Source organism: Calliphora vicina, chromosome 5 (assembly GCF_958450345.1).
Source record: "Calliphora vicina chromosome 5, idCalVici1.1, whole genome shotgun sequence".
NCBI lineage: Eukaryota > Metazoa > Arthropoda > Insecta > Diptera > Calliphoridae > Calliphora > Calliphora vicina.
In genome coordinates, this window is record NC_088784.1 from 91,864,713 (window position 1) to 91,880,590 (window position 15,878).

At 27.2% G+C, this 15,878-nt stretch overlaps 1 protein-coding gene across 1 annotated transcript in view; it reads right to left on the bottom strand.

Moving 5' to 3' along the window:
* Positions 1 to 15,878, bottom strand: part of qsm (Zona pelucida superfamily protein qsm) — a 90,782-nt gene that overhangs the window by 7,823 nt on the left and 67,081 nt on the right. Inside the window, exon 3 of the mRNA XM_065513500.1 lies at positions 183 to 472. Within this exon, the coding sequence (XP_065369572.1) occupies positions 183 to 472 (290 nt within the window). The remainder of the gene's footprint in view (positions 1 to 182; positions 473 to 15,878) is intronic.

Consider the following 15,878-nt stretch of genomic DNA (forward strand, 5'->3'; position numbering starts at 1 on the left):
AAAGAAAAACGCCAAAGCAAAATAACAGAATATCAATAAAATCGCAAAAATATATTAAATAAAAATTCTAAAAATAAAATTAATGCGTGTGGTCAGGTTATTACCATAGTTATGGTTACACAAAGCCTGACTTAAAGCCAAAAAGTGTGTTATGGCGGTTTGGTTTTTTGTAATTTACATACCGTTAACTGATTAACCATACGTGTTACGCCGCACTCATAGAAATCGCTTAACGATAAACGAAAGACGGCCAAAGAACCGTTGATTTCAGGATGACACCGTTCATCTGGATAGCCCTTAAGGCCTTCCAAATAGATTTGTGGTTTTTCATTATTACTACTGCCACTGCTACTAGTAGCACTGCTTGAGCTACTGCTACTGCTGCTGCTGCTGTCTGTTGTGGTTGTTATAGGTTCAGGTAGGCCAATTTCCACGCGCATTAAATCTTCACTACAATGAACTTTGTGAGTGCCTAGAATAAATAATAAGACGAGCAGAAGAAGAATATGTTAACAAAAATACATATAATTATGAATAAAATTTATTTATTATTTTTTTAAGAAACTTGTTTTTTTTTTTAAAGCAAACAAATAATATTTGTATTTTATTTATTTTATAACAACCAAGAAATGATTGCATAAGTGTTAATTTAAATAACAATGTATGAATATGAAAAGACAAGAAAAGACCCCTCCTCTGCAAAAAACGTCAAGAATAATAATGACAAACAGACGTAAGACTCCATATAGCTACAAACTTGCAAAGTGAAAAACAAAGACGGTCTGTGAAACAAAAGACGTGCAAGAATTATTAGTTGTGGGTAGCAGCCAGCGATCGTCTCACATAAAAAACTACAAAATACTTTTGACACATTCATGTTTTTTTCTTTCATTCATTTACTTTCTATTACATAATTAATAACAAACAAAATATAAACTGCCGGCGATTTTCAGTTGTGCTAACAATTTAGAAAGTTTTAATTATAACCCGATACTTCATTAGCATTTAATTACTAACTAGTACCAAGTTTAGTTTACAGTCGCCTTAATAGTTTATTTTTCTAATATGTTATTGTTTATTGTTACGAAATTGCATTTCAACATTCATTCATGTTTATCAACATTTCCATTAGTAGATACTTCTACCTATAAACAATGTTGACAACAATGCTGTTATTAACATTGTTGCGGAGTATGACAACATAAAATGTAAAGCAGTTTTCAAAGCATTGCAGATTTAGAACATTAGAGTGTCTTCGCTAGATAATGCTGGAATAAATAGTGGTAGCGAGAACCAGAACTAGACAGTTTAGAAGTAGGACTAATGGGTAGGGCAAAACATACCAATCACTTCAATTTAAATACTTTTTAACAGGTATTGCAACATGTGGCTGAGCGTTGTTATGGTGGAATATTAGAGTTTCGTGACTAGTCACTTATTCTGGGCGATTTTCGGCAAATGCTAGCTTCTAACGAATCAGTTGCGTTCGGTACAGGTTTATTAATTTATAGGATTTTTTTTATATTTTTAGATACATACAATTTTATGGCTGATCTTTAAACTGGCTTTATATTTTTAAACATTTTAAACATTATGATAATCGATTACTTTACAAAACATAAAAGGTTAACGATTATTTCTTGGTTAAATTGTATTCGGTTACTGGTTAATTTTCTAAAATATTGCATCAATTAAAATTTGTTACTTAAATTTAATATTAAGATTCTTAAACGAAATTTTTGCAATTTTTTATTTTAATTTTTGGCCATTATTTCAGGTAATCACACGATTAAAAGTAACCGATTACTTTTTTCTGAAATTTTTTAAAAGTATTTTTTTCATAAAAAAAATTATTTATAATAAATGGTTACCAATTACTTCTTGGTGTTGTTTTTTTAGAAATTTGGTTAAATTGTATTTCGAAACTAATTACTTTTCTAAAATATTGCATCAATTAAAATTTGTTCCTTAAATTTAATATTAAGATTCTTAGACGAAATTTTTGCAATTTTTTATTTTAATTTTTGGCCATTAATTGTTTACCCGATTAAAAGTAACCGATTACTTTTTTCTGAAATTTTTTAAAAGTGTTGTTTTCACAAAATAAATTATTTAAGTAACATTTTATCATTAAATTTTAACTGGTTACTAAATTAAATTTATTCGGTTACCGATTACTTTCTTTAAACATTGAATAATTTTCAAATGTTTGTTAAAATTTCATATTAAAATGCTTATAATAGATTTTTTTCAACTTGTATAAGTCATTTCTGGAAATTATTCGGTTTCATGGTCAAAGTAACCGGTTACTTTTTTCCAAAAATTTCTTAAAATAATTGTTTTTACATATTTTTAAACACTAAGATAATCGATTATTTTACTAAAAATAAATGGTTACCGATTACTTCTTGTTTTTTTTTTTTAGAAATTTGGTTAAATTATATTCCGATACTGATTACTTTTCTAAACTATTGCATCAATTAAAATTTGTTCATTAAATTTAATATTAAGATTCTTAAACAAAATTGTTGCAATTGTTTACTTTAATTTTAGGCAATTATTTCATTATCCGATTAAAAGTAACCGATTACTTTTTTCTGAAATTTTTTAAAAGTATTGTTTTCATAAAATAAATTATTTAAGTTAAATTTGATCATTAAATTTGAAATGGTTACTCAATTAATATAATTCGGTTACCGATTACTTTCTTTAAATATTGAATAATTTTCAAATGTTTGTAAAAATTTCATATTAAAATGCTTATAATAGATTTTTTCCAACATTTATAAGTCATTTATGGGAATTATTCAGTTATACGATCAAAGTAACCGATTACTTTTTCCGAAAATTTCTGATAATAATTATTTTTAAATATATTAAACACTATGATAATCGATTACTTTGCTAAAAATAAACGTTTACCGATTACTTCTTGTTTTTTTTTTTAGAAATTTGATTAAATTGTATTCGGTTACTGATTACTTTTCTAAAATATTGCATCAAATTCGTTCCTTAAATTTAATATTAAAATTTTTAAACTAAATTTTAGGAATTGTTTATTTTAATTTTTAACCAATATTTGATTACCCGATTAAAAGTAACCGATTACTTTTTTCTGAAATTTTTTAAAAGTATTGTTTTCATAAAACAAATTATTTAAGTAACATTTTATCATTAAATTTGAAATGGTTACTCAATTTAAATTATTCGGTTACCGATTACTTTCTTTAAATATTGAATAATTTTCAAATGTTTGTTAAAATTTCATATTAAAATGCTTATAATACATTTTTTCCAACTTTTATAAGTCATTTCTGTTAATTATTCGGTTACACGATCAAAGTAACCGGTTACTTTTTTCCAAAAATTTCTTAAAATAATTGTTTTTACATATTTTTAAACATATTAAACACTATGACAATCGATTACTTTACTAAAACTAAACGGTTACAGATTACTTTTCGATTTTTATTTTTTTTTAGAAATTTGGTTAAATTGTATTCCGATACTGATTACTTTCGTAAACTACTGCATCAATTAAAATTTGTTCCATAAAATTAATATTAAGATTCTTAAACAAAATTTTTGCAATTATATATTTTAATTTTTAGCCATTAATTGATTACCCGATTAAAAGTAACCGATTACTTTTTTCTGACATTTTTTAAAAATGTTGTTTTCATAAAATAAATTATTTAAGTTAAATTTTATCATTAAATTTGAAATGGTTACTCAATAAATATTATTCGGTTACCGATTACTTTCTTTAAATATTGAATAATTTCCAAATGTTTGTTAAAATTTCATATTATAATGTTTATAATAGATTTTTTCCAACTTTTATAAGTCATTTATGGGAATTATTCAGTTATACGATCAAAGTAACCGATTACTTTTTCCGAAAATTTCTGATAATAATTATTTTTAAATATATTAAACACTATGATAATCGATTACTTTGCTAAAAATAAACGGTTACCGATTACTTCCTGTTTTTTTTTTAGAAATATGATTAAATTGTATTCGGTTACTGATTACTTTTCTAAACTATTGCATCAATTAAAATTTGATCATTAAATTTAATATTGAGATTCTTAAACAACATTTTTGCAATTGTTTACTTTAATTTTAGGCAATTATTTCATTATCCGATTAAAAGTAACCGATTACTTTTTTCAGAAATTTTTTAAAGGTATTCTTTTCATAAAGCAAATTATTTAAGTAACATTTTATCATTAAATTTGAAATGGTTACTCAATTAATATAATTCGGTTACCGATTACTTTCTTTAAATATTGAATAATTATCAAATGTTTGTAAAAATTTCATATTAAAATGCTTATAATAGATTTTTTCCAACAGTTATAAGTCATTTCTGGGAATTATTCGGTTACACGATCAAAGTAACCGATTACTTTTTCCGAAAATTTCTGATAATAATTATTTTTAAATATATTAAACACTATGATAATCGATTACTTTGCTAAAAATAAACGGTTACCGATTACTTCTTGTTTTTTTTTAGAAATTTGATTAAATTGTATTCGGTTACTGATTACTTTTCTAAAATATTGCATCAATTAAAATTTGTTCCTTAAATTTAATATTAAAATTCTTAAACTAAATTTTAGGAATTTTTTATTTTAATTTTTAACCAATATTTAATTACCCGGTTAAAAGTAACCGATTACTTTTTTCAGAAATTTTTTAAAAGTATTGTTTTCATAAAACAAATTATTTAAGTAACATTTTATAATTAAATTTGAAATGGTTACTCAATTAATATTAATCGGTTACCGATTACTTTATTTGAATATTGAATAATTTACAATTGTTTGTTAAAATTTCATATTAAAATGCTTAAAATATATTTTTTTCCAACTTTTATAAGTCATTTCTGGGAATTATTCGGTTAAACGATCAAAGTAACCGGTTACTTTTTTCCAAAAATTTCTTAAAATTATTGTTTTTACAAAGGAAATTATTTAACATAAATTTTATTATTAAATTTCAAACGGTTACTTTATTAAAATTATATGATTACCGATTACTTTTTTGAAATAATGCATAAAGTTTTATTTTTTGTTTAAATTTCATATTATCATGCAGCTTGTCTCAGTATCTATTATAGTAACCTTTTTTGTCTCACCAAATACAGAGAATTTCCTTAGTGCCATGGATATTTAACTTTGGTGTGTATTCGGCTGGTTCACAGGACTTCACATACGATCTATTATGCTTCGGGTTATTGTAATGGATCCTTTATGCCGTCTTTCAAGGCCTCTCGACTTCAATTCGTATGGCAACCAATTTCCAATAATGAACCGATATTGCCCATTTTCAATACCAAACAAACCTTATATGCAGAGAGTATTCGTTTGCGCCCTATCGTGTATTCAACAGACAGACAGATGGGCGGATATAGCTGGATCTTCTTAGAACCTTATGAGGACCCAGAAAGTATATACTTTTTGGTCCTACGATCAATATTTCGATGCTACAAACGGAATGACAAAATCACCTTTTTTCATGGTGGATATAATAACTGTTTATGAATATGGGAGGGATAAAGCCTTAAATTTTTATTTAATGAAATTTTAAATTAATTTTATTTTACCGTAGTTTGTCCTAAATTTAGTATTTTTTTTAAACAAAAATATCTCAAGTGTTTTATAAATTGCCCACATCATAAATTATTATCATTTTTAATCTATATCAACTGATTTCTAAGATCTTTTCAACAAGACTTCCTGCAAAAAATCGTCTCTGTTAACTTTAGTAACCATTTTGCTGCAGCTCTCAAAGCAAACAACATCATTAATTTGAATTAAAAACCTATAAAATATACAGCCACTACCACTATTATTTGTCAAATCATTTGGAGTAGAAAAATAAAATGTAAAAAAATATATTAATAAATTGTTCTTAATTACCCTTATGTACATGAAATTATACTACACGCCATCTTACCCCAGCTAAGAGAAACTTTTAGCCAAACACATCTCAAACAAAGTCAAGCTTCTTCTTATGGCCGTCATTTTGCTAGTTTTTTTTTTAGCAATTTTTTTTGTTGTTCTTCTTATAAACAATTTATTAGAAATTTTATCAAATTCTTTTAATCTTGTAAAGCAACCTCATAAATTCTGCATATACCCGCTGAGTATGAGACCAATGAACGCATAAAGCTTATGGCTAAAATGGCTAAAATTCAAATGCATAAAATACGCACTTGTTTTGTGGCCGTCTATGGATGAGCGAGCGTCTTTGACATTAACTTCCAAGTTATTTGCATATATGTATCTATGTACAATGTACATTATACTTACTTGGAGCTGGCAAAATGTTTAAATTATGTGGAGCGTTACTAAATAACGGTCAAGCTGAAGAACAGGATTATGGAGATTTTTTTGTTTTGGTTACGAAAAAAAACCAAAGAAATTACAATTTGCATACTTTTTATACAGATTTTAAGTTGAAAAAGAAAATAGATTGTGTAACAAAAAATAAAGTTTTATTTTTCACACAGCAGCTGAACAAAAAACTAAAAAAAAAACAACTAAAACAAAGTTTATGTCTTAAGGATTTTGTATTACTTTCAACTATTTACAATAGGCTGGTCCCTGTAATGGACTTTTTAGATTTAGGTCGAATTGTTGTCTGTCATCAGCAACCTTTGAGTAGACATTACTCCATGAAGATTGTTGTCTAAGTCAACAAGAGCTTGCAAAATCATTGGGAGCAGAGAAATTGAATATCATACGAATTTAAACTGAGAAATATTGAAAGACGATTTTGTAAGTCAGATAATCATCAACGCAAATCATTTTTGCACCGAATCATTATTTGCGATGAAAAATGGATCCATTACGATAACCCGAAGCTTAAGAGATCGTACGTAAAACCCTGCCAATCAGCCGAATCGACACTAAAGCCAAATATCAATGGCGCTAAGGTAATTATCTGTATTTGGTGGGAGCAAAAGAATGAAATGCAGGCCAGACCATCACATGGAACTTGTACCGATCGTAACTCATTCGTTTGAAGCTAGCAATGCTGTAACTTCTAAATGGTTATTCCGATTTGAATGATATTGTATATTCCCAGAGAGCAAGTGTTGTCGAGTTTAAGTTTTGAATTTGGATCTTATGGTCCCACCAGGGGCATGGTCAGGGGTCCCCAAAGTAGAACACCTCGGGTGTGTCAAATTTTTAAAACGATTTTATCTTCGTCTGTATTGCGATTTCAAATAAATTACATATATAGAATCTCCTCGTCGAGCACTTGTCGTAGCTATCAATTATATCTTAAAGCTTAGGAGATATTCTCATTTGTAAATAAAATGTTCAACATTTTTACCCACCTTACTTCAGTTTTTTGATAACAGCGGGTCCCAGTATTACCCGATTTTCTCCATGTTTATTTTATTGCACCAAGAACAAATGTATATATCAAACATAAAAAGAATTTTTTAAAAATCATGACTGAGGCCTAAGTTATATGCATTTGAATTTAAAAATTTAAAAAGCGATTTTTCGCTCGTTTTTGGGAAAAAAGTTATATTTTTCTTTTCAAGTTATCTAAAAAAATTCTAAGAAAATGTATAAGAAATTTATACTTTTTGAAAAGCTAACATTACATTATATATTTTAAATGAAAAAAAAAATTTAAATTATTGATACCGAAGGCACCAGGTCCATTCAAAAAACGCCTATTTTTTATATAAAATTCAAATTTAGGGCAAAAATTCTCAAATTGCATACTTGATATAAAAATATGGTAACCCATTTTGGATGGCCCAATATGTTTTTAATTTGTTTGTAAAGTGTTTCGATAACCCCGCCTCTGGTGTGGATATTATAGCCAAACAGCTAAAAAATACCCATTTTTGGGATTTTTCAAAACTTTTTTGGGAATTGCGGGATTGCTGATAAAAAATTTCAAAATTTGTTTTTATTTTTTAATTTTTAATAGAAAAAACTCTATAACTGTAAAATTTCATTAAAAAATATTTATAAATAAAATTTAATTTCTATTTGAAAAATTTGTATGTTTTTAAAAACTCAATAAAAAGTATTTTTTTTTTCATATTTTTCATAAAAATATTCCATGATTTTTTTAATTGTCAAAAGTTATATATATTTTTGATCCATTGATATATAACATGTCTAATTTAACTTCTCGCAGATAATTAAAATCTCCTCATAGAGCACCACAGAAAACCTATCAAATTCTTATAGTTTAAGAGATATTCGCATTTGAAAATTAATTTGCAAAATTTTTTCCCTCCCTACTACAGTTTTTTTGATAACAGTGGATCCAAATATTTCCCAAATAAGAATTGTTGAAATATTCGTACTGATTACAAAGTTATATGCATTTTAATTTAATAAAATTAGAAAAGGCGATTTTTGGATCCGTCCGATCAATGCAGATCGTTCTCTATGAGACACGCTTCACTTAAGAATTACGCATCCAAAATTGGCTTGGCCTCAAAAGATGAGCAGTTCTTTTGGCTTGGAATCCATATGTTGCCAGGAAGAAAAGTTCATAGCTAACAATGGCCAGTACTTTGAATAAATTTATATTGTACAAAATTTTTGTTCAATATTTAATTTTTTTTATTTTGATTTCGAAACGTAAAATAAAGTGTGCAACCTCTAAACAAAGATAAATACACATAGATCGGAAACTGTTAAAGACCTAACTCAGTTGTGAAAAACCTAAGTGGTGAGAATGTGTTAGTTAAAATAATATATGTGAAAACAAAGATAACACTCGTATGTGTGATGAATTTGAGGAATTTTTCTGTTGTTTTTTTTTTTTTTTTAGTTTCTGTTCTATGTGTATTTCTATATGCCCGCAAACGTTTTCCGATTTTGCTAAAATGTTCAGCATTTGAGATGAAGAAGAACAATTTATGTTTAAAAGGGTATAGTTTATTCTACTAATACATTCTCACCACTTAGGTTTCTGACAACTGAGTTAGGTATTTGACAATATAATTTCCTATTGTTTCCTAGTCAATTCTCTATGCCTCTAAACCATTGGTAGGCAAAAAGAGGCATTTAATTTGTGTGCTTTTTTGGGTAAAAAATAAAATATCTACAACAACATCAAGCAACTGAATGAAATGTGTGTATTTTTATGCTCTATTACGCTCTTTTGTTCACATTCGGGTTGTTTGACGAAAATCATCGTAACCTGAACAATATGAACGCCTACCATGGCTCTAATGGTTCCTACGCGAGAAAAATTTACCGGGAATATTTCCGGGAATATTTTTTTTTTGATAATTTTCGGGAAATGTTTGTCGGAAATTTTCGGGAATTTCTTCATAAGTTTTCTTCTAAAAGTTACAATTTTCAGATTCGTTTCGATGGCCAAATTTTTTTTTCACTCAACTTAAGCCACAGCAGAAAAATTTGGTTATTAATAATGAATCTAATTCAAAGTTTATACTCTTAAAGGAATTACTAAGATGCCTAACTTTTAGGGACATTCAATATGAATATTATTTATATTTAGAGATAATAGTGGTTCAAATTTGTTTATCTACAATCAGATATATAGATAAACATATTTTATAGATTTAACATAGTCGAAATTCTTAAGTTGTTTAATTAGACAAAGAATTTATGGATTTTATACTGATTAAAACTATGACTGCGACAATACCGATAAAATGCCACTATTAAATTAGAAACCCTATGCTGGACCAACATTTATTTTATACTTTATTCGAGAATGCCCGCAAACGTTTTCCGATTTTGCTCAAATTCTCAGCATTTGTTTTTGAGGTGACGGAGAATATTTTTAGATATTGCAATTTATTGGCCTCCCTAATGTACAATTTGCGTAACATTGTTGGCTTAAGTATTTCTTTCGCATGTGTTGCAACACTTTGCTAAATTGTGATGCATAATAATTGTGTTTAAAGCCACTATAAATATTGTCATCTCCTTAACGATTAATCGAATAATAAAAAATTTGTTTGAAAATTAACCGTTCAAATAATGTTTGTTTTAATGATTTTTCAAGAATATTCAAAGGAATTTTGTCAATTAAACAAATGACCTGTTCAAAAACTCAACACAATAAATGATTCTAACTAGAAAAACACAACACTTAAACCACAAACTTGTTTAAAATGAAATTTTATAAAGACAATCACATTTATATAAATGACATAATTAAATTATAGAAATACTGGTAATCATTTCAACCACAAATTCAGTTTAATTATCCCCAAGAAAATAATCACAATTACATAATATCCAGCAAATCAAATAAACAATCCAAAAGAAAACACTTTTTCCTTAACATTTTCAATTCTAAACACTTTGCAATATTGAAACTAATTCATAGCAGACTAAACATGTTTGTAATTATTAAACAACATCTGTTGATTTATTTTAACCGTAATCACCAGCTAAACTAAATGATTTGAAATATCAACTAATAAATGTTTGCAATTATGACAAATAGCAATAACTGGGCTGGTCTTTTGTAGATTTAACCGATCTTCAAGTGTGTCTGTACTAAATACAAATAATCTGAAATAAATAAATCAAATGACATATTTCTATTTGCCACTTTAGTGTAAGTAAAAACTTTTAATTGCAATTTTAAAACCAATTAAAGAGATCTCATTAATGAAAGATATGGAGAAGAAATAAAAGAAATGAGTAACAAACTAAACTAAATGGCCATAATAAATAAATTTAAAGCCATTAAAGGTAATATAGGCAATATAATAGAGAAGAAAAAAAAACAGCTTCCATTAAATATGAAATTCACGATGACCTCGAACTCATTATTATGCAGGTAGTGTGGCATGAAATGGTATTATATAAGGCAGCAGGAATTGGAACATTTGTAAAGCAACTTAGCAAACTGCAACAATTTATTTAAACTAAGAAATCAAGTAGATGTGTAAACAGAGCAACTTTTTTTTGGTAAAGGAATCAAGAAGCTCTGTAAACAGAGCAACTTTCTCTAAAGAAAACAATTAGATGTGTAAACAGAGAAACGTTTTTCTAAAGAAAATGTGAAACTCTGTAAAGAGAGCAATTGTTTTCTAAAGAAAATAGGAAGGTGTGTAAATAGAGCAACTATTTTCTAAAGAAAATAAGAAGCTCTGTAAAGAGAGCAAATATTTCTTAAGAAAATAAGAAGCTGTGTAAATAGAGCAACTATTTTCTAAAGAAAATAAGATGCTCTGTAAAGAGAGCAATTATTTTATAATAAAAAAAGAAGCTCTGTAAATAATAAAAAATTTTCTAAAGAAAATAAGAAGCTCTGTTAACAGAGCAACTATTTTCTAAAGGAAATAAGAAGCTCTGTTAACAGAGCAACTATTTTCTAAAGAAAATAAGAAGCTCTGTTAACAGAGCAACTATTTTCTAAAGAAAATAAGAAAATAGAAAATAGTTGCTCTGTTAACAGAGCTTCTTATTTTCTTTAGCAAATAGTTGCTCTGTTAACAGAGCTTCTTATTTTCTTTAGAAAATAGTTGCTCTAGAGCAACCAACATTTGCTCTAGAGCAACTATTTTCTAAAGAAAATAAGAAGCTCTGTTAACAGAGCAACTATTTTCTAAAGTAAATAAAAAGCTCTGTAAACAAAGCAAATATTTTCTAAAGGAAATAAGAAGCTCTGTAAACAGAGCAACTATTTTCTAAAGGAAATAAGAAGTTGCTATTTAAAATCGATATAATTGGCCCACAAATGGCTAATATATAAGGAAAAGACCAAGACAACCTCGATTTATGACCTATTTTTTATCTATATCTGGATTACTAATTTATTAATATATATAACATGGATATCTAATGATGCAAAGATACTAATTTTTCAAATTGAAATAAAATTTTTATTTAACTATGAATATTTATTAATGAAATTTTACTGTTATATAGATTTTTCGATTGAAAATGGAAAAATAAAAACAAATTCCCAAAAAAGTGTTGAAAAAACCCAAAAATGGGATTTTTTATTTTTTTGGCTATAATATCCATACCAGGGGAGGGGTTATCGAAACCCTTTAGAAAATAACTAAAAACATATTTTGTCATCTAAAATGGGTTACTATATTTTGATATCGAATATGCGATTTGAGAATTTTTGCCCCAAAGTTGAATATTTCATAAAAAATAGGAGTTTTTTAGGATGGACCTGGTCCTCGATATCAACAATTTTAAAATTTGTTTTCATTTAAAACATTCAATGTAAAGCACTGTGGTTCCAAATTAAAATCTAGGTGGACAAAATTATGAAAATCGGTATCTTCAGAATTTGGAAAAACTAAGTTTTTTCGGAAGCTGACAATCTGCTCTTCTCCAATACAAATGGGTTTTTCAATTGGACATTTCGTTTTCTCGACAGAAGCGCCAGAAGTTCAACAAATTTTGAATCATATTTTCGTTAATTTTTTTAAATATTTTACTGCTTTACTACATTAGATATATCTCAATAGTTTTACCATATAGAAATTCATACTTCAAAACATAGATAAACATTGGTATAGGCTTTTATTAAATGTATATCTTATATTTATGGGCCTCACCATTTTCCTGTTATAGTCCTTTAAACTTGGTTCTCAAATATACTGATATTTTTTTTCTTCTAAGAAGACCGTCGAAGCCCGTCCAAAGACTATATGCATCATTTAAAGAAACTTCTGGGGAATGTCTCTGTAAAAAAATTGTAGCCGCCAGCACCCGCCGAAATATTTTTTTTTTAATTTTTACGGAATGGAGTTTTTAGAAATATTTCTTTATTTATTATTGATTTTTATATATTGTTACGTTTTAACCTTTTCAAAACGCTGGTTTATTTCCTTTAAATAAACCGGATACTTTTGATTGCAAATAAAAGCCGTTTAGTGGTTTGAAAATGGTAACAACTCTTTATTTATTCAAATATACAACAGAATTAAATAGTCACTCAATGTTTTTTTATACACGTTTGCAAATTCGCAGAAATACAGACACAATTTATAATGTACACGAATTTACTTGAAAAACACAACACACTTTAAAGCTGGCCACACACGGATGATTTGTGAGTCCGATTTGTTCATGTTCAACTTGTTAATGGGGCTGTGCGCGAACAAAATCACAAGTAATTGAAAATTTTCAATCACAAATCAGGCGAACAAATCATTCCGTGTGTGGCCAGCTTAAGGCACTAGTTGAATTTTATTCGAAAAGCGTCTCTGATAAACTCACTAACGACTGCAACCTCTGCCACTATTTATAACGCTGCCATCTGCACTCTAGATTGCTCTTTAACTGTCAAAGTTCGAATATTCTAGATCATACGCCATCTGTGGTGTACTTTCTACAATGTTCTTTAACTGAATATTCGAATTCAAACAGCGTTGCCAACTTACGATCAATGGTCACCTGAAAGCCTTTATTTAATAATGCCCACAGATATGTTACAGTTTGCTATTACAGCAATGTTATTTGAAAGCATTATGCTACTTTTAAATCAGCCCTTAAAATCGTTATATTTGAATTCAAGTACAATTTCGTAAGAATATCTAGACCCTACTGTAACTTGAAATATAGTAAATACAGATGTTTTTAAAAATTTAGTTTCAGAAAGACATGAAAACGTATTTTTTTAATTTTTTATTAATGTGTTTTATATGTATATAAATATGTATATAAATATATATAGAATTGGAGATACCAATTCTATATAAAAAGATCGCCAAATAATTTTGTGCACCTAGATTTTGATTTGGAACCACAGTGTAAAGATAGCTTTTCATAAAGTATAAATTCCTAATATATCTTCTTAGACATTTTTTTTGATAACTTAAAAAGAAAAAAAGTACTTTTTTCCCAAAAACTAGCAAAAAAACGCCTTTTTTAAAATATTTAAATTCAAACTTTGGAGTCAGTCACTATTTTGAAACAATTCTTTTTTTGTTTGACATATACATTTATTGTTAGTTCAATAAAAGAAAAAATATGGAGAAAATTGGGAAATATTTGGACCCGCTGTTATCAAAAAGCTTCAAATGCGAATATCTCCTGAGTTATAGGAGATAATTGATAGCTATGACGAGGAGATTTTATATATTTTTTTTGAAATCGGAACACAGACTTAGAAATAGGATCATTTTAAAAATTGAACATATCTGAGGTGTCCTACTTTGGGGACCCCTGCGCACCCTTGGTAGGCCTATGCAGTCAAAATTCAAAACATAAACTCAACAACACATATTCTTTGAGGATGTCAAATTTCATTCAAATCGGACTAAGAGCTTTGAAGTTACGGATTTATATCCCTATTTTTTGTCTATACCACTGTGTGACTTATATAAGACCATAGTATATGGCCCTATGGCCCGAATCTTATATACCCTTCACTAAATTATACTTTAAAATAAAAATTAAAAATTTTTTTTGTTAAAAAAATTATTTTTTTTTTCAAATTTTTTGATAATTTTTTTTAAAAATTTTTGCTGAAAATTTTTTAAAAACTTTAAAATTTTTTTTTTAAAAAATTTAGATTAAAAAATATTTTTTACGATTTTGGTTATATTGGTTCAAATAATAATTTTTTTTCAAATTTTTTTTAAACTTTAAGTTTTTTTTTTTAAAAATTCAGATTAAAAAATATTGTTTACGATTTTGGTTATATTGGTTCAAAATCGAAAAACAAATTTTAATTTTCAGCAAAAATTTTGAAAAAAAAATTGAAAAAAAAATATTTTTTTAACTGAAAAAATTTTTAATTTTTATTTTATAGTATAATTTAGTGAAGGGTCTATAAGATTCGCCACAGCCAAATATAGCTCTCTTACTTGTTTTAAAATAAAAGTGTATGAGATAAATTGTAAAACTTCTGTTGCAGCCTCCATAATTGGCCGAACTAATAATTTTAACCGATTAGAAACATTATCATAAACTAAGTTGTTTTTTTTTGTTTTTTGTGTTTGCATCATGTTTGCTAATGATTCCACAATTTCCATGAAAATGAGCCAATAAATGAGAATAATTTTTAAATTGATTTTCAACATTATTTTTTTTTTGTTTTGAAAACAATTGCAAACGAATTCCTAGGAATTCTGACATGTTGGTCTTTTTTGTGCCAATGCATTGCTAACTATTTTTTTTTGCTGCCAATTTAATGATCTGGAATACAATAAAGTTTTTTTTAGAAAAAGAAGAAAAAAAAAAAATTGGAAAAAAGTGAAATTACTTGGGAGTCTATAATATAATGAGTTTTGATGCCATATAATTTCACTTTAGTTATTGTTGTTGTTGTTAACCAATATGGTTAAAAGTAGAAGGTATTTGTTGCATTCATTCGCTTGCCAACAACAATGATGCAACATTTTATACCAAAAAAAAAAATAAGAAAAAAGTACAAAAACCAACTTCGGCAGAATCTCTTTCTATATAATTATAAACACTTGGTGGAAGAATGAAATAAACATGAAAATTGAAAGCAACAATTGCCAGCTAACATTGTTTTTTTTTTTTTTGAGGTATTTTTCTTTTTTGTGGCAGCCGCTTAAAGTCAATGTTGCATCTTTTTTTTTTGCCAGCCAACACAAAAATGAGTGGGTTAAGAGTTTTTGAAAGAAAAGGAAATCGTTTGGAGATGGAGATGGAGATGGAGAAAAAGATGAACAAGAAGACAGTAACAGAAACAGAAACACCACATTCATCACAAAATTGTTTAGATACTTTTTATGTATCGTCTTTTTTTCTTATATTTTTTGGTTTGTGTGGTATTTGTTGTGAAATATCTCTTCTTAAAGTCATGGAGGCTGGAGTTTACACTTAAACAAAATTACAGTTTTATCAACCCATCAACAATATTATTTCATATGATCGTTTTTACTGATCTTGATG